At 41.6% G+C, this 19,238-nt stretch overlaps 1 protein-coding gene across 2 annotated transcripts; it reads left to right on the top strand.

Annotated features, from left to right (window-relative positions):
* The first annotated feature begins 1,174 nt into the window (after positions 1-1,174).
* Positions 1,175-18,622, top strand: glis3 (GLIS family zinc finger 3). 2 transcript variants are annotated; one of them, XM_061699487.1, is made up of 11 exons: positions 1,175-1,239; positions 2,181-2,557; positions 3,620-3,758; positions 3,839-4,970; positions 9,178-9,339; positions 9,411-9,521; positions 12,141-12,279; positions 12,413-12,479; positions 14,452-14,585; positions 15,446-15,559; positions 15,630-18,622. In XM_061699487.1, exons 2-11 carry the CDS (start codon positions 2,260-2,262, stop codon positions 15,716-15,718), a joined length of 2,385 nt encoding a protein of 794 aa, XP_061555471.1. In that variant the 5' UTR covers positions 1,175-1,239; positions 2,181-2,259; the 3' UTR covers positions 15,719-18,622. The 2 variants fall into 2 exon arrangements, with proteins under 2 accessions (XP_061555471.1, XP_061555470.1); XM_061699486.1 differs by having other exon boundaries at positions 3,617-3,758.
* The last annotated feature ends 616 nt before the right edge of the window (positions 18,623-19,238 follow it).

Raw genomic sequence — 19,238 nt, 5'->3', positions numbered from 1 at the left:
TGTAATGGTAAAACAAATTATGCCGGCACGGTGGAGGACTGGTTAGCACATCTGCCTCACATTTCTGGGGACCGGGGTTCAAATACCAGCCTCGCCTGTGTGGAGTTTTCATGTTCTCTCCGTGCCTGCGTGGGTTTTCTCCAGGTACTCCGGCTTCCTCCCACATCCCAAAAACATGCAGGCTAGGTTGATTGACGGCTCTAAATTGGCCGTAGGTGTGAATGCGAGTGCGAATGGTTGTTTGTTTCCATGAGCCCTGCGATTGGCTGGCAGCCGGTTCAGGGTGTACCCCACCTCCCGCCCGAAGATAGCTGGGATAGGCTCCAGCACTCCCGCGACCCTTGTGAAGATACGTGGTAAAAGAAAATGGATGGATGGAAAACAAATTATATTTGGATACATTGTAACATGTCGCTTTTCCGGGAATTAAATAGGCTTAGAACTAGGGATGCACCAATAGTGATACCACTATCGGTGATTTTCATCAATATTCCAAGATATGATGGCATGATCAAGTTTCAGTACTTGGTATTGGCAAGTACTCAAATGTAAGTACTCATACTCTGTCTTAAAAAAAGGAGTATTGGTACATCCTTCGTAGTAGAAAAGTAAAAATAATAACACTGAGAATAAAGGTAATACAATTACAAGAATAAAGGTGGAAATATTATGAGTATACTTGTATTTATTGTGAGACAATAAATACACTGGAGCATGAAAGAGGTGATTTTGAGTTCCAACTGGACACCGTTTTCTGTCCGTTAAATCTGATGTCCATCTGTTAAATTGAGGTTTCACTGTAAAGGTAAAGCATAAAAAGATACGCCCTCTGATAGTTTGTCTGATAGGAAATTACATAAAAATACAATTACAAGGAGAATAAAGTATAAGAAATTATTCATCAATATTATGTGGAAAAAAAGTATTTTTTAGAACATGTCTGACTTTTTCTGCTAGTTTTATTTTCAATGTCATTTCTAAAAGTACAGTTGTATGCGTCATCTTTTTTGAAAGGGGAAAAAAAATCCTCGATGTTAATGAAGTTACGAGTTCACATGGGGGTAGAAAAAAAAAAGTTCCTAGAGACAGAGGAGTGACGGTGAGATTTGCGCCCCCACCCATCCCAACGCGAGCGATGCCTGTTACGCCGCTGCCGTTGCTCACTTTGCACTCAGAGCGGAGGAGGAGATGCCTATCGTGACATGTCACCGTGGGGAACAGCCGCAACAACAACATGAAGTGAGTTAACTCTTCTCAGCACTATTATTCGTACAGTAGAATATATTTAATCCCGAAAGACTGCACATTTCTATGCGGTTAGCATTTAGTGAAGCTTCCATGCTTACTTAACACACTACTATTTTAGATACATCCATTTCCTAAGCCTTACTGCTTGATAATACTTATGTACAACAAATGATTTACAACTTACAACAATGGCAGCACAGTGGCTAGAATTTCTGCCTCACGGTTCCGAGGTTATAGATTTGAATCTCAATCTCATCGTACCTCTGTGGAGTTTACAGGTTCTCCCTGTGGTTGTGTACTCCGGTTTCCTCCCACATGCCAAAAACATGCATGCTAGGTTAATCGAAGAAACTAAATTGTCCATAGGTGTGAATGTAAGTGTGAAGAGTTGTTTGTATCTACAGTATGTGCACTGTGATTGACTGGCAACCAGCCCAGAGTGTACCCCACTTTTCTCACCAAAAGTCCTCTTAGGTTAATAATAATAATAATGCATTTGGCATCAAAGATGATTTACATTGGCACACATTATTCATTCACTCCACAGTCACACCCTAGTGGTGATAAGCTACTTGTGTAGCTTGTGGATGCCACTCTGCGCCTCAAGCCCCTCCGACCTCCACCAAACATCCAACCACATTGGTTCATTACTAGGTTACTTGAAGACTCCAAACTGTCCCGAGTTGTGAAAGCTCGTTTGTCTATATGTGCCCTGCGATTGACTGGCGACCAATCCAGGGCGTACCCTGCGTCTCGCTCAAAGTCAGGCGGGATAGAATCCAGGCCACCCACAACCCTAGTAAGGACAAGCAATATAAAAAAATGGATGAATAGGTGATTTTACACGAGTATTTTCTTCAGGTTCAAAGTCCAACAGTCAACCGAGCTAGTTTAATATTACTTTTTCCGGTTCCTTCTTCTTTATCTTGCAGGTATGAGCCAAAAATCAGCATGCCTAATTTAAAAGACGGCAGCTCTACATGAGCTCCTTCTGAGCAACTGGCCTCGGCCATGAGCGGAAAGGGCTGCCAGCTCCTGGTGTCGCCATGCGGCGTGTCCCAGTCGCTGGGGAAGATGAGAGGGCACCGGTCCCAGGCCGTCAAGGTGCCCATGACTTCCCCTCAGTGGGGCGGTCTACCCTTCTCAGGCACGGACAAAGTGAACGGCGGGAAGCAGAACGGCGGCCACGTGGCCCTGCCGAGTCTGAGCCTCCGCAGGAAGTTGTTGACAAACGGGAAACAGGACGTCAAGCCGACGGCATCGCCGCTCCAGCAAGATGCGAGCATTCAAAGCGGCTCTTCCAATAAAGGTACAGTAACTACAATGTAGACCTCATCCAAAACCAAATAATCCTAATCCTAAATCATACCGACAATCGAGCCTCATATGAGCATTTTCACCTTCTTGCAAGCAATGTCAGCAAAGGTGCAATTATTGGATGCCTCTGAAAGATTATCCTTAGTGATTATGCTGAGGTGTGTGGCTACACTATATAGACATGGGGCCGAATTTGAGCATTTTCCCTTCTTAACACTAAAAATTAGCAAAGGCCTGATTATCGAATGTCTCTGAAAGATTATCCTGAGTGATTAACCTGTGGTGAGGGGTGTTCCGATCTGCTTAGAAAATGATCGGGGCAGACAATTGTAAATGTTAAATCTGCTCATTATTTACTATATCGCATATCGTTATGTCTTTGGTCAACACCAAATTTGGGGCTGAAGACTCACAATTTTTGATGGACATATCGTTATGTGTGTGGTGTGTCATGCTGCGCATCTTGAGTACAGAAAGAAAAAAAAAAAGCCTGCCCTAACCATCCCTACACTCAACCCGTCATTTTATCTTTAACATGGCGATGAAGTCATTAGCTGGTGTAAAATTATGTTTTATTTATTTATTTATTTTTCCTCAAGCCTGAAGTGTCAGTGCTTCACACGGTCCAATTTAAAATATGTAATCAACCGTCACCTACTTCGCACTTTTCTGTCCCATGCGGTCATCTCACCGGACCGCTCGGTCTCTTTATTGATAATTAACGAAGCATGAAGCTGGTCCCTAAAGTAAGTTCACGTGGAGGGAAAAGGGGGAACGAGCCGAGCCGCTCATTAGTGATTAACAGAGGTGAAGGTGTCTGCGCCTGCTCAGGTTGTCGAGGGAAATTCCGTAGCTAAAAACAAACACGTACAATTTATATTTGCCTGGAGGTCTGTCAGTTAAGTTTCTCCAAGCAGACTTTTGTGTTCGTTTCGGCTATATCCATGGGTGTAACCCACTTCTAGCCACTCTCTAATTCTGCACAGCAAATAGCACTATAGTATGTGCTTTACATACGCACACTGTATTCATTCTGAGGCCTTTTGTCCAGTAGGTTGTGCTGGTTCCAGTCCTGCCATTGAAGTTCTCGGACATCCAGCGGGTTGGAACCTCACGGTAACCAGCGTTCCGATGTCAGTTGTCCCTGGTCATCAATACGATGTCGCGACTTATCACCCGCCTCTGGATGCCAGGTGGGCGACAATACTACCAGCGGGCCTCATTAATCCTGCAACTGTAGATAAAGTGTACGACATTATATTTTTTGTTTCAGGTCGGTGCTGTCCAGAGAATCCCTGGCATCCACGACCCTCAGTCTGTTTGAAACCCAGTCAGTGTTTAGTGGACGAAACGACTGGCCGTTTGGCTACCGTGTGCTTCCCCCGCTGGGGCAGGCACCGTGTTCCACCCTGGCCAGCGAGGGCAGCGAACAGCTCGGCCTCCACCCTGGCACGGCCATGTCTGGCACCGAGGTCTCCAACGGCACGAGCACGTCGGCCTCCCTCCCCTCGTACCTTTTCACGGGTGATCCCGGGAGCCCCAAACAGCATAACGCAAAGAAGAGAGCTCTTTCCATGTCGCCTTTGTCGGACGTGATGGGCATTGATTTCAACTCCATCATACGCACCTCGCCTACTTCGCTTGTAGCTTACATCAATAGCTCACCTGCCTCCCACCCCATATTCTCGCCTGTCCAGTCCGAGGGCTATGGCCACTTCCTGGGTGTGAGGGGCTCTTATATCCCTCAGGTTCACCCCTACACTATGCCAGACCCTTCACAGGCTCTGGCTCCACCGGGAGAGTGCACCCGCAGGAAGGCTCTGGAAGAAGGTGGGGCTCTGGAGAGTCAGATGGCTAACATGGTGGTGGAACAACAGTGCCTTCCAAATTCAAAGGAAGGGGGTGCACTGGGAAGGATTTCAGAATCCTGTAGAGAAGAGACCAACAACATGTTGCCAATTCTGCAGCTGCCGTCAGCTCTACTGTCCGGTGAAGACACTACTATTCCTCAGGGACCTCCACCTCCCTACCACTCCCATCGACACATCCACCTTTCTAGAAGTCATCACAAAATAAGGAATAGAGACACTCTCAACCAGGGTCCTATGGTTCCGCCCCGGCATGGGCTCAACTTTTTACCCCAGATTCCGATGCTGGAGGAAGAAGAAGGTGAGATGGAGGACTATGGCGCCCACTGCTGCTTGTGGATGGACTGCAGTGCAGTATATGACCAAAAGGACGAGCTGGTGAGGCACATAGAAAAGCTACACGTAGACCAGAGAAAGGCCGAGGACTTCACATGCTACTGGGCGGGTTGTCCTCGCAACCTCAAACCTTTCAATGCCCGTTACAAGCTTCTGATCCACATGAGGGTCCATTCGGGAGAGAAGCCCAACAAGTGCACGGTAAACGATCCATCCATCCATCAATTTCCAACATAGCTTGTCTTCATTAGGCTTGCTGGGTAACTGGATCTCAGCCGACTTGGAGCAAAGTCGCGAGTCAATCACAGGACACGTATAAGCAAACAACAACCATTAAGACGCATCCACACCTCTGGACAATGTAGTCTTCAATGTGGCAACATGCCCACCAGCCTTGGCCCTTGTTCTGGGAATGAGCTGCCCCAATTATCTGGCCCTCCATTGGCTTACAAATTTAGTCAGTCATGGTTCGTGATTACTTACTCAATCATAACCTATATTTGTTAGGTAACCAGAAGGATTATGTGTAACTATTCGAGAAAACAAATTAGGAAGTGGTCCCTCACCCTTACCCTTCCCAGACAACGACAATTGGTAGGTTGGTTGTGTTGGCTGGTTTGTCGATTAATTAGTCAGTTTGATTACAGGATTTTACAAATGCACTTGCCACATGGGCCAAGAAGGAACCCAAAAAATGTGGTCATCGGTTGGTTGGTTAATCAGTTGGTCAATTAGCTTAGAAGTTATCTGTCCCTGACTGCAGTTCAGCACCAGTTTGAAAAGCTTTATGGCTGTCACACTGGAAAAACAGGATCCGTTCTTGATCAACCACGCAGCAAAAGGCCCGCGACTACCACCACTCATGAAAACACAAAACTCCTACAGTAGGCGTTCACGTAAAGTCATGGAATGTCTTTGCCCAAGGTTGCCCTACAATTCAGTATCAAAACATGCTCCATTCTGCAGATGCTACTCAAAGCTTTACCAGTACCGACTTACGGTTGTTGAAGTGTCGTAATCTAATCTGTCGTAAACTTGAAGCCTTTGAACAACTTGTAAAGCTTCTCAAACCGGCGCTAAACTGCAGTGAGGGACACAAAAACGTCTTGCCAGGAGACAATGCTGTTCCATTGTCAATTGGTGGGGAAGGAAATGGGGAATTTCCCATGGGGAAGGAAATTATATGCTTACAAAAACTGCAAAGCCTAAGGTGTCAAACGCTGATGGCCTCCCATTTGTACAAATGATACTTGAAACTAAATAGAAAAAAAACTAAGCGTACAGCGCCTTTTGGGACCCCCTGTATTTGCCCAGAGGCTAAGGAGGAAATTTGGTCACACTTCTGGAGTGTGACATACAGCAGTTCATCTCTAAATCAAAATGTCACAGTCCATCCATTCAAAACACATCAATGCCATCTGTCCTTGATGAACCTGAAAGCAAACAAACACAAATGTGTCTCCACTTATTTGTGTGGTTTTTTGTTTTGTTTTGTTTTGTTGTTGTTGTACTTTTCACGGTTCAACCTTGGTTGCACTCGACTGAATGCCATTCTGGCTGATTGAATTCATTCAGATATGCTGCAAACGTTTCTCTTGATATTTTCTTAGATGTGCCATGAAATATTTCCCATTGTAGAGAATCCCACTTTGCATTCCTTTCGCTCACCCCTACTGGAAAACTACATAGGATGCAGACAAAGTCATGCACAACTCTGGCCAAGACACGGTCTAAGTGTCCGCCATCAACGAGTCAATTATTAACAACGTGCATAACGGCGGGCGACCTTTTCTGAGAAAATATTCACTTACTTCTCCAAAGCCGCCGCTGTTGCCATGGATGGTGTGCAAATTGACTCTGTCACTTTGATTTGCACTTTCCTGAGAAGATTTCTTATACATTACATCAGGAGTGCAGGCCTTTGTTGCACATTTTGAGCCAGAGATGAAATGCTAAAATCTCATGCAAGACTATGCTAAAAGCTCAGCGTTTTGTGTTGGGGAATGAGTGGCAGGTGAAGAATAAACTGCATGGTACGGAAAGTAGAAGCAGCAGGGAACAATGGAGCCCGCTCTTGTTACACCGTGAACATAGAGAACAAGTCCAAACTTGTACCTGACACAGTATTACGTGTTTGATGCTGTTTGTGAACATAATCCTGGATTGGCTCAACTATTTGTGAGTGTGACTATGATTTATATGAGCTTTGAACCACCTATACCAGTAGTTTGGACCATCTTAATTTTTTGTCTTTGTAATTTTAATAGTTTAAACATTAAAATACCTTTTTCACTTCAATACATTTGAACTTCTCAAAACGCACCTTTTAAACACATTATACAGGTATCTGAATGTTAAAAATCATTATGTGCACACCTCGCTTAACTAAGGTGAAAAAAAAAATGGGAACATATCAGTTATTTGCAGTGTGGCAGTATATGTGGTACACATATTGTTAAATGAACACCTCTATGGCTGTGTCTGAAAAAATGGAATGTAATGAGATCTCTCAATCTCATTAGATTGTGCAGAGGTACCTAATATTGCAAAGGGCGAATATGTTTTTTGTTGGGAGTATTAATCACAACTAAATTAATGAGCAGAAATTAATAGAAGATCTTGTTTATCACAGTTGAAACCGAGAGTCCATTGAGTAGTTCAGAGACTGTGAGTGTTAATGCTTGTTTGTTGATATGTGATTGGGCGGTGACCAGTCCAGGGCGTACCCCGCTTCTCTCGCCACAAGGTTAATTCTATATTCTCAATTGCCCCTAGGTTTGAATGTGAGCGTGATTGATTGACACAATAATAAAGATATGGTTAAAGTAAATACCTCTCTATAAATGTTGCCCCACGATTCACATACTGTATCTTTCATATTCCGCCTTTAAATATTTCATTGCAATGTCTCACAACAGGAATGACTGCCAGCATCAAGCTTAACCAGAGAGCGATGGAAAAGTGTTTGTTAAGACAGGACAAATGATGTTATCTTTTTAAGATTGTCATGTAGAGGTTCTTAATGAATTACCTTTATTATCTCCAAATATGTGGCGAGCAGAAGAATGCTGTTAGTGAATAATAAATGACCGAGCTGTGAGAGTATGTGAGGAATCCACGCAATAACAAAATAGGACACGCTCTGTGTATTTTCCCCATTAGGCCTGGACGGGGAGGACATTCCAACCCCCTGCGAACAGGAAGACGGAGCGTAAACGTCTGGCCTTGGAATTGAAAAACTTTGCTGAATCGCATATTTGAGCTATGAGCTCACAGAGTTGGCATGACACTGCAAAAAAAAAAAAAAATCTTAGTATCATCCTGTGTCTGTATTGCACATATATTTTTCATACAAGCTCATGCAGAGTGCATTTCAGGGTCATAGTAACTTCAAGATCAAACATGATGCAACAATTTAGCATGGGGGAACTAGTGGTTAATACGTCTGCCTCGCAGTTCTCAGGATCTTGGTTCAAATCTCACCTCCGTGTATTTTAGTTCTGTTCTGCCCGTGCTTGCAAGGGTTTTGTCCGTGTACTCCGGCTTCCTCCCACATCACAAAAACATGCATGTTAGCTTTACGTAAGACTCAAAATTGTCCATAGGTGTGAATACGAGCATAATTTTTGAACAGAATTTTGCATACAGCTCATGTTGTGGATCTCATTGTGCTAATGTTGTGTCTGGTAAGTGCACACAGTATATGTACGTGTAGCTATTTGGACTGAAAACATACACAGAACACCATCATGTGTATAGACACTGCTCCCTGCTGGCAGGTAGCACTAACAGCAAAGTACACACATTTGAACAAATGATGCAATTAGAAAATACACTGTGTTCTTTTGGTGTTTTAAATTGACATTAAATTCCCCATAACATTAGTAACATCTCACTGTGATGCACTAATATGAAATGATCAGTGCTAAATTTGCATGGTGTTACTGCATCAGTAATGTTGGCTACAGCATTATGATGGCTTCACATCATTAACATTAAAAAAAAGCAATGAAGAACCAGTTCACATGAAACATTCATTATATACACAAACCAGTCCTAAATGTGATGCTTTATGAGTAATATAGTGTTGGGCAATGAGGGCTTGTTTTCATGCTTCTGCATTCATTGGAAACTACATGAATTTGGGCTTTTTAAGCGTATTTTTTTTCATAATAATAATTTGCATTTCCACCCACACATCAAGGCCAAGCAGGCTCTGTTGTGCTGAGCTCCAGCGAGCACGCTCACAGCTCTCACTGCCTCTCAAAGGAGGACAAAAGAGGCTGAGGTCCTTCTCCATGAGACGCTCCTTCTTTAGAAACAAAAAAAAGTATGTAAGAAAAAGACCGCACCGTGATTAAAGTGTCACTCCTCCTCTTCTTTTCTTTTCTTTGTTTCCCCTTCGCAGTTCAAGGGCTGCAAAAAGGCCTTCTCCCGCCTGGAAAACCTGAAGATCCACTTGCGCAGCCACACAGGGGAGAAGCCGTACCCTTGCCAGCACCCGGGATGCTTCAAGGCCTTCAGCAACTCCAGTGACAGAGCCAAGCACCAGCGCACCCACCTGGACACAGTGAGTGCTGAATATCCAACGGGTTGTGTGTCGTTAAAAAGTTTCCAACCATATTTTGTATGTACGTTTAGAAGCCGTACGCGTGCCAAGTGCCGGGCTGTGCGAAGCGCTACACTGATCCCAGCTCTTTGAGGAAGCACGTCAAGTCCCATTCCACTACGGAGAGACAGCTACGGAAAAAGGTAGGAAGAAGGGTGTGTGCTTTAAATCAGTGGTTCACAAAGGGAGGGAACCCGGAGGCCCTGTGGGTCCACGAGCTGTAGCTTGGGCGTCCGAAAAATAATTTGCAAAGAATTATTCTGTTGTATCGTTTATAAAAAAATAAAAATAAAAAAATAAAGTGCATAGGTACGAATAAGAAAAATACTGTTGCCTTGAGTTACGGATTTAATTCATACTCAAATCATCTTTCCCCATGGAAGTGAATGCAAATGCCATAAATCCATTCCAGCCGCCCCCCAAAAATATTTTTGAATTTTTTTTTATTGCTTAAAACAGCACTGTGTAATATTGTACTTCCTAAAAACATACAGTAAAGACATAATTAAATAGAATGTAAAGCATGCAACAGTTTTTGGCAATTTTTTTATTTGCTTCATTTCAATGGACTTTGAGCTGCTCCTTCTGATGTGTGGACCTTGGCCACGTGGGGGCAGTATAATAAGAGACTTGTCCCACTCTGGTCAAAATCACAAAGTTTTAAGGCGAGCGGTTATGTCTCATGTAAATGCAATGTAGGTTATTGTTAGAAAGACAACTGGAGGGGTGGAGCTCGGCTACACAGTGATGCACACTTCACAACTTTTCAGACCCCTCTCGTGATGTTTTTTTTCAACTAACAACAAAACTTTTTATGGTGTTTTGGGGAAACTTCTGCAGATTCTGACACTCCCACCAGAGCAGGAGATAGTCACTCCTCTGCGTCCAGACTGCAAATGAAGTCTCCACTGGCTAATTTAACTCGATCAATCCCCCTTTGGGCAAGCGCCCATAAAGAATCCATTGTATTTTCACTTGTGGAGGCAGCACTTCTTCACCATGCCACCGAATTACACTTTCCCAATTAGTATGGTGACGAATTACATCAACTACATTACATCACAAATCCCCCCCACATCACACATCGACAACTTAGCCAAACAAGTATGTTTATAGCAGCTATCAGACGCTCAAAAGATACACCTGATTTTTTCCATCTTCTCTCAGTTTCGCAACTGCTCGTTTTTCACCCATAGACAGCTATCTGGTTTTCATGTTGGTTACACCGCCAGTGCAACTACGTCGTATAAACATAGCCTTCATATCAAAAACCTAAATGTGAAACTGAGCGTATGCTGTATATTCATTGTTTAAATGATCAATGTAACAGGAAACGACAGGGCTACAAAACACACCTGTCAGTTACATGTTCCAATACTTTTACCCACATGAAACAAACAAACTCAGATCCAGTAAATACCTGGAAAATAAAAGTTACACTGTTAATTAATCATGTTGTGGCAGAGTGCATTATCCGTATCTTGCTATCTTTATCCAATGCTAACTTGTGCTAAGAAACTTTACTTTATCAACCAAAAAGTTTCCATTTTCTTTGAACGCGTCGCTAAAAATATCAAACGCTTCTCTGTTTAAACATCCACCTACGGAATGTTATCAAAGCCAGCAGGTCGTAAACTACTCTTTTTGTCACCATAGATACGGTCTCTGTGTTTGATAAAGTTCCCCGTGTAAACAACCTCTTTAATTAGAAACTTTATTTAATTAAATCCATCTCATAATAATGTAGCAGTCATAAAACTCGGATCTAATATTAATTTGACCCTCAATTGTCTACAAAAAGTTGAGACACTTCAAAGTAATCTATCTATCTATCTATCCATCCATCCATCTATCTAACAAAAAGTCCAAAGGTTGGTTCCAATTGGGTGTCAATTACACAAATTCCCTAGTAGGAGTTCAGTAAACAACAGGCCCTGGAATTGACCTAAAATGGTTGTCTACGAGAACATCTGAACTTTATTTAGGGTTAATCAGGGGCACTTTAAACAGTGGTAAGTGTGGGTTGACTCCCATTTAACTTGAGATTTAAAAATGACTGGTTAATTCTTAACACAGCCAGATCCCCAGTTATAAGAGAGTGTGCACATTTGTGCCATCACATTTTCTCAGCTGTTTATTTGTACTTCCCTCTAGAAAATATTTCTTTTTTTTTTTTTTTTACCGATTGAGTTGTGCAGGTCATAAGCAACATTAATAGTGGAAACGGTTTTCAAATGATCTAGCTTGGTATCATTTTTATCTCACAAAAACCTGGCATTTGAACAGGGATGTGTAGACTTTTTATATCCACTGTACATGCTTTTCATTGGGCGGCACGGTGGCCGACTGGTTAGAGCGTCTGCCTCACAGTTCTGAGGACCCGGATTCAATCCCCGGCCCCGCCTGAGTGGAGTTTGTATGTTCTCCCCGTGCCTGCGTGGGTTTTCTCCGGGCACTCCGGTTTCCTCCCACATCCCAAAAACATGCGTTAATTGGAGACTCTAAATTGCCCGTAGGCATGACTGTGAGTGTGAATGGTTGTCTGTTTGTATGTGCCCTGCGATTGGCTGACAACCAGTTCAGGGTGTACCCTGCCTCCTGCCCTATGACAGCTGGGATAGGCTCCAGCGCGCCCGTGACCCTAGTGAGGATAAGCGGCTCAGAAAATGGATGGATGGATGATTTTCATTGGACAGCGACAATATTGTAATTAGTAACGGTATAGCACTAATGTCCATTATGCGCATGTGTCATTTCCTTAGATGAAATCCACAGCTGATGTGACCCAGGAACCTCTGACAGACTGTTTAACCATCCACCATCTGCGCCCTAGCATCTCCCCACCAGCCAGAAGAGACAACTCGATAGCATCCTCCACAGCCTCTCGAGAGCCATACTCAAGTATGTAAAAAAGCATGCCCCCCCTCCCCTCACCCATATTCCTAGCAGATATTTATACACTATGCAATACCCATTAGACTTATGCTGCAGTTGGCTGCACTCTAAGTGTCTGTCATCCTTTTTCCCCCCTCAGATGCTCCACAGGGAGGTGACTCCCCGCACAGCTCGCCTCTTATGTGCACTCTGCAAGACAATCACAGGTAATGACGTGTTTTTTTTAATTGCATTTTATGATGTTTTTTTTCATTAAATGTACAAAATAAAGTATGCTTTTGGGGTGGGGGGGGGGTTGGAGGCAGGCGGAGATTTCACACTCACTAGCCAATATAATGAGATTCAGAAGAAGTGTTATTAAAAATGAAATATATGCAAAATTCTTATTTTATATTATTATATTATATTATATTATATATAATTTTTTAATTCATCCATTCAGTGCTTATCATCATTTGGGCCACGGCCGAGCTGGAGCCTATCCCAGCTGACTTTGGGCAACAGGTGGAGTACACGCCAGCCAATTGCAAGGCACATAGAGACAACCACTCACATTCACACCTATGGACAATAGAGAGTCTTCAGCCAACCTAACATGCATGTTTTTGCAATGTGGGAGCAAGCCAAAGTACCTGGAGAAAACCCATGGTTATAATGTAGAATATATATATGCTTTTTAAATGATAATGAAAAAAAAGTTCATAAATTAACTAACAGCATACTGCTTAAAAACTGGGATGTGGCTGTGTACAGAATTAACCGAACACATTCAAACTCATGTTAAATGGGAGTCAGCACGCAAGTTCAGATGTTCTAGTATGCTTTTCCTGACCCTTTTATTGCTTTTGAGTAGAAGCCCGAAGGTTTTGTGCTAACACTGACTGATATTTTGGAACTGTTCATAATTCCTTCCACCTTGCCTACGGTCCACCATACTAAAGTTATAGCTATAGTATTAAACACTATATTTCTTTCACCTGAAAACAAAACTGATTTTGGAAAATGCGAGAACCAAATGTGTCTTCTTTTAAAGCGCTTCCAAGGCTGTAGTAAAGGATTTCTGTATCCTGTGGCCAGATGCTTCACGGCTCCTCGGTAACTGCTATTGTTCTCTGAGCAGCGGTAGGCCCCGAACCCGCACTACAGGATTCTGGGTAGGCAATCAGTCTGTAAAAGCAGAACTCGCCTTACCTCATTGGTCTAGACCACGCACCGTTAATGGACCGTTAATGGATGCTATAGCCGCCGATGGGAGCGGCCGAGGAATTTGATAAGTGAATCATAAAATATAAGAGAGAAAAATGTATTCTCTTTAGAGTCCAGTGAGCTTGTGTATTGTCAGAAAAACTTTGTTGCCAAGTGGATAGATTTGACCAATCAAACAGAGCCAGGCAGTCACATGACGGCACATAATGTCTCCGCGGCCCCAGTTTTCAAAGCGGATTCACTTACAGTGAGCATAAGCGGTACATAAAATGGATGGATGGACTATGAAACCGAACAGCCATGTCACACGCTGACATTTGTGTCTGCCTGAAATGTTGTCATTTCAGCCTACAAGAACTCCACTCAGAACTTTAGAAACGTACAGTGCAAGAGGCTGTCTCGGTCAGCATTTGCAAAATGTAATACTCTGTGGAATTAAAATCCAGCAGGTCAACCACAGCACGAGAATGCAAATTAAAGTTGTGCGCATTCAAAGTCAGCAGGGAGGAAAAGCATTCCGCAATGTAGGCACAACACTGAAGATAAGGATGTATGCTGGCCGAACCCAAATTGTTGTTGAGTAGCGAAACAGATGTCAGCATTGCTGATAAATGTGGGTGAATACACATGGTGAAGTTCAATACAAATAAATTATATACACAGTAAATATATCATATTAATTTATTTAATTGTATTTTTTTTTAATTATTGCTTTAACATGATTTTGTTGGGCAATATTTGAATTTGCATATTCCTGTTTCATATTTGTGTCTGTTTGACATTCACGTGCTATTTAAAGAATAAATAAACCAGAAGTGACCAGTTGCCTGCTGCTTGAATCGTTTTGAATGTAATAAAATCAGGCTTTTGTGCAGGTGTAGATGACTTTTTAATTGAGGAAAAGTGGTGTAGAAAGTGGATGGATGTATTCTTGAGCATTGACTGTACGTACTTTACTCTGTGATATTTCAGGTATGCCGATCCTCCCCATCGCCAGCTCTTCTGCGCCGACCCCTGCCCGCCAGCGTCACGACTCCCGCATCCTCCCGCCGGGCCATGCGTGCAGCCCGGTCAGACCCCCGAACTGGCAACAGACCACGGCCCAGGTACTTGGTGGAGCTCGTCGCCACCGTAGTCCTTCGAAAACAAGACAATGGCGCACTCCCAAAGTAAAGGTTATAGTGCAAGTTTGGCATGTGAAGAGCTTATTCGCGAATGTGTGGGTGGCGGTTTGACAATCTGTTTTGAGCAGATAATTGTAACATAGCAGCATCACGATGATGATGATGATGATGATGTTGATGAAGCTGTTGGTGGGGAAGTATCTTTACACAGAGTCTCAACTCTGTGTACCTTTAAATAGACAACATCCGCCACCATCTAAAAAAAAGTGTTTGACGGGTAAGGTGAAAAACAATAAAATAAAAAAACATCAATTCATTTTGAACTGCTGTGATAAGAACAGGGTTAGAAAATGAGAGCTTTGCTTCACAACAACATAGCCACAAAAAAAAAAAAAAAAAAAAACTTGCCATTTTAGCGTTACCCATCTGTATGGAATAGCTGCTTCTGATTGGGGCCTAATTGGGTAAAATCCCTTCCAGGAGTTGGAAGAATTCCTAGAATTCACCAAAAATGGCTGCTTCACACCAAAATGGCTGACTTCCTGTTCAAATTTAGGCATGGGACCTTGAGACTTTTTGCTGCATCCTGTTATGATTTCATGACGATTGGTGAATCTGGCATCGGGTAAAAATATTTTTTTTTCAAAATTTCCAGGGGGCGCTACTGAGTGTGTTTTAGGGGTTCATGTAATTTATAGAAATTAGGTGTTAAATTTATAGAAAGAATAATAATCAAAGAAATTCCAAAATTCCTAATTACATTGGAAATTTGTTAGAAATGAGCTGTGTGTCAAATGAAGGGCATGTGTGTAAGTGAAGATTTGTTACCTGGGTGCTCGCAGGTCTCTCAGGGCAGATGGAGGCGCTCTTTTCTTACGACGGGATGTCAGCGCGGACCGAGTCCGGTCACCTGACACGAGCGGACGCCTTCGGGGCCGGCGGGGTCTGCAACACAGGTAATGAGCGTTTGTGGATATTATCGGCACAAGTTTCCAAATCTTCTCAACGGTGTGGATTCACCTTCAGGGTTTAACGTCCAAATGTCAGGAGGTGACTTCTTCAACGTGATGGACACCCATACCAGCCAAGTGTGCCGCAACCACACAGACGAGTGACGCCACCCACAAGTGGAATTCCTTACTTTTGCACTATTTTTTGGGACGTGACGTGAATAGCACATCAACTTGAGGGCATCGCTAGCTTCCAAATGAGAGAAAGTGACTTTATATTGCAATATACAGTTAGGTCCAGTAGTAGTTGAACAATAATTGATTAGATCAAAGGTTCTCAAACATTTTGGGTCCAGGGACACCCTCCGCTCATAATCCTAACTCCAATTAAACATAACATGAATACCCCTAAATAGCATAGGAATTCAAAAGTTGCCCAATTTTCAAGAAAAGCATCATTGCTACTTTAAAACAAGCCAATTTCTTTTAAGATAAAAAAAAAAATTTGTTATAATATGAGAATAAACTCGTATTTTATCAAGAAAATGAAAGGAAGGAATCTTTACCAGTACCGAGATGTATTTTGTCTGGATAAAAAAAAAAAATCATAATTTTACGAGAATAAAGTCATACCTTTCCAAGATAAGACAAGTTAAAGTTTAACGAGAGAAGAAAGAAATTTATTCTCGTAATATTAGACGTTTCATTCAGGTAAAGACCCTTTTATTTTCTTTAAAAAACAAAAAAAGAGGATTATATTGTTGAAAAACATGGGACTTTATTCCTGGAATAGTTCCTTTTGTTAATAAAAGACTAGTTATGGAGTGATGTCTGATTTATGAGATAATGCGTCACATAAATCATATCAGAGCTTTCAATCGGCTCAAAGCGAAAGTAGGGAGGAGGAATTGGTTTAGTATTGTGTTACTTGTTTATTTGGCCCAGCATATGTAGGTATGCACTTTTTTAAATAATCTGACATCATGATTTATCGCAGTGGTGGGTTTATTGGTGTGGTACTCATGCTCCCTCTAATGCTTTGCAAAAGAGTCACTGAATTAAATCTTCAAAATGTGCACAATGTTACAATGGCTTTTTATTTTTTTTCCAAATCCAGTACAGAAAAATGTGTTGAGCACAGTTCAGTTGTATTTAATGTTTAATTTTGGTCATTGTGGTGGTACTTGGAAGGCAGGTATTTATTGAGGTGGTACCTGGTTTAAAAAGCTTGAGAACCACTAATTTATTGCAAATTATTTTGCGGGCCACCAAGCTTCAGCTCACAGACTCCAGTCTGAGGTGAATTTGATTTTTTTATGATTTTGCTTTTATACAGCTTATTTTATCCATTTTTTATAGTTCTTTCATATTCTGGAGCCTATCCTAGCAGGAGGCAGAGTAAACCCTGGACTGATTGCCAGCCAATAACTGGGCATATAATGCTGTCGTCGGCGAGAATTCCTGTGATGCAATAACACGGGTAACATACTGCAAAAGTCCCTCAAGACTTTTTGTGGGCAAATAGAATATTCTTCAGTGGCTCAATCAGTCACCTGATCTAAAGCCAATAGAGTATGCTTGCCACACGCACCATGTTTAATCATTACATACTGTTTGGGTGATATTTGATTTGTTCTGACATTTGAGAGCAATAAAATTCCCTTAAATGTCATTGCTTCCCCCTGAAATGTAATGACTTAAAGTGACCCCAATTTTACATAAATTTAAATATTTAAAAATGTCCTTCATTTGTACGGGGGCTACAAAATTTGTGTATGCTGAGAATGTGCCAGGTCAAATTTGACCTCTCTACTAAAATTGATTCATGATTTACCAGTAGTACACATTAAATCAAGGAAATTGATGGTAATGGTGGTAATCTCGAAATTGTGAAACTGTACATGCAAAAAAAAAATTTATGGGACAGTGATAACAATGTTCAAAAGGAAAGCTGGAAACAGTACAGAGAACTGTCTTTTTCATTTCATTACATTTGCACAGGTTCCCACACAAACACGCACCAGTCGGTCTTTGAAGGTTCATGGAAGAATCCTGAAACAATATGAGTCCAAGTCATATCAAAATGTCATTTTTTTATGGGACAGTGGGAGTGGTGTTCAATAGGGGAGTTTGAAACAGTTTCTTTTTTTCAAGTAAAACAAGTAATAAACATCATATAATTTCATTTGTCTAACTCATGGTCAAAGCAATCTGCTTGATGATGTCATTTCTGCGGCGTTATGTAGCTCACTTTTTTTCTCTTCCTCTCGGGAGATAAAAGGGTTTCAATAGCTGGGTTGTGTGCATGTTGAGAGACACAACTTCAGAGTATCATTTAAGATTTATGTCTGTAACTTAGCAAAATGTTTTAACAATTAAAGGACAACATCAACAAAATCATACCCCCAAAAAATCTGATTTAAAACGTATTTTATCCGTTATATTTATTGGCTCTATTTTTTACTTCACAAACGATAGTCGGAGGCCTGATTCACACCTCAAACTTTTTGAACTATGAGGCATACGTGTTAACCACTAGAGCACTGTGCTGCATCAACATCAACAATAAAATAAGTCATATAAGTGATCACTTCCCAGGCATAATAATAATAATCAATATAAATAAATCTGTCACGTCATCAGAGTCAACGGTCATACAGGATTTATTGTTTTAGCAACTGTTAGCTTCTTTTTACAGGTGTATGACATTTAGGAATATTCAAATAATTCAAACATTGTAATGTAAGGTACAGTTTGCATTAGTTCTCATTCTATTCCCGTTGTTTCAGAATTTAAACAAATCGAGGTTGACCAGCGTACTGCAACATATTATATTTGACATTATTAATGATAATATTTGTTTGTTTTAGTTTGGTTGCTTCCATAGTTGTAAGCGCATCCCTGCTGATATGCATTGCTTGCACTAACAACATGGTTGCCAACAGTGCATTCATTGTACAGTACATCCGTGCCTGTCTTATACTGCCCCCGGGTGGCCAAGTAGGGTAGCAGCACAAATGTCTATTTTATAAATTCTATTTATTTTTTCACTACTGTATGTTTTTTTTAATAAAGTACAATATTATAACATGCAATTTTTTTCTCATTTAAAAACACAATACAAGTTGTTTTGTTGTTTTTGAGGGAAGGCTGGAACAGATTCAAGGCATTTCAATTCATTTCATTACAGAAAGTGGATTTGAGATACGCGTGATTTGAGTTACGAGCATCGGCACACCGAATTAAACTCGTATCTCACGGCACCAATCTACTTGGCTGTTCTTTATCTGCCGGGTATTGTAAGCCTATATTTAAAAAAAAAAAAAAAGTAAAAAAAAAAACATTTTCACTAAGGAGCTTTTTTCGTTGACTAAAGTACAGGAATTGAATCAGTACTTTTACTTTTATTTCATGTTCTTTTTTTTTTTAGACAAGTATATGTACTTTTAACTTTTGAGTACCCCCTCCCCCCACCGCTGCTTATGTTAGCCTTGAGTTAGATCACAACGATGATTGTTGCTGTTTCTGACTGATTTGGTGCTTCAACTCTTGTCTGATGGTGTCCGACTACAACCACCATTTGCCGCAGCTGAGCGACACATTAAAGCACTGCCCACGTCAATGTTGTGTCAAATGAACAAAAAAGGCGTGTTCTTGGTGGAGGCTTTTTTTTTTAATTATTCTT

This window comes from Phycodurus eques, chromosome 15 (genome assembly GCF_024500275.1).
Source record: "Phycodurus eques isolate BA_2022a chromosome 15, UOR_Pequ_1.1, whole genome shotgun sequence".
Taxonomy (NCBI): domain Eukaryota; kingdom Metazoa; phylum Chordata; class Actinopteri; order Syngnathiformes; family Syngnathidae; genus Phycodurus; species Phycodurus eques.
This window is presented reverse-complemented; position numbering and strand designations above follow the sequence as displayed.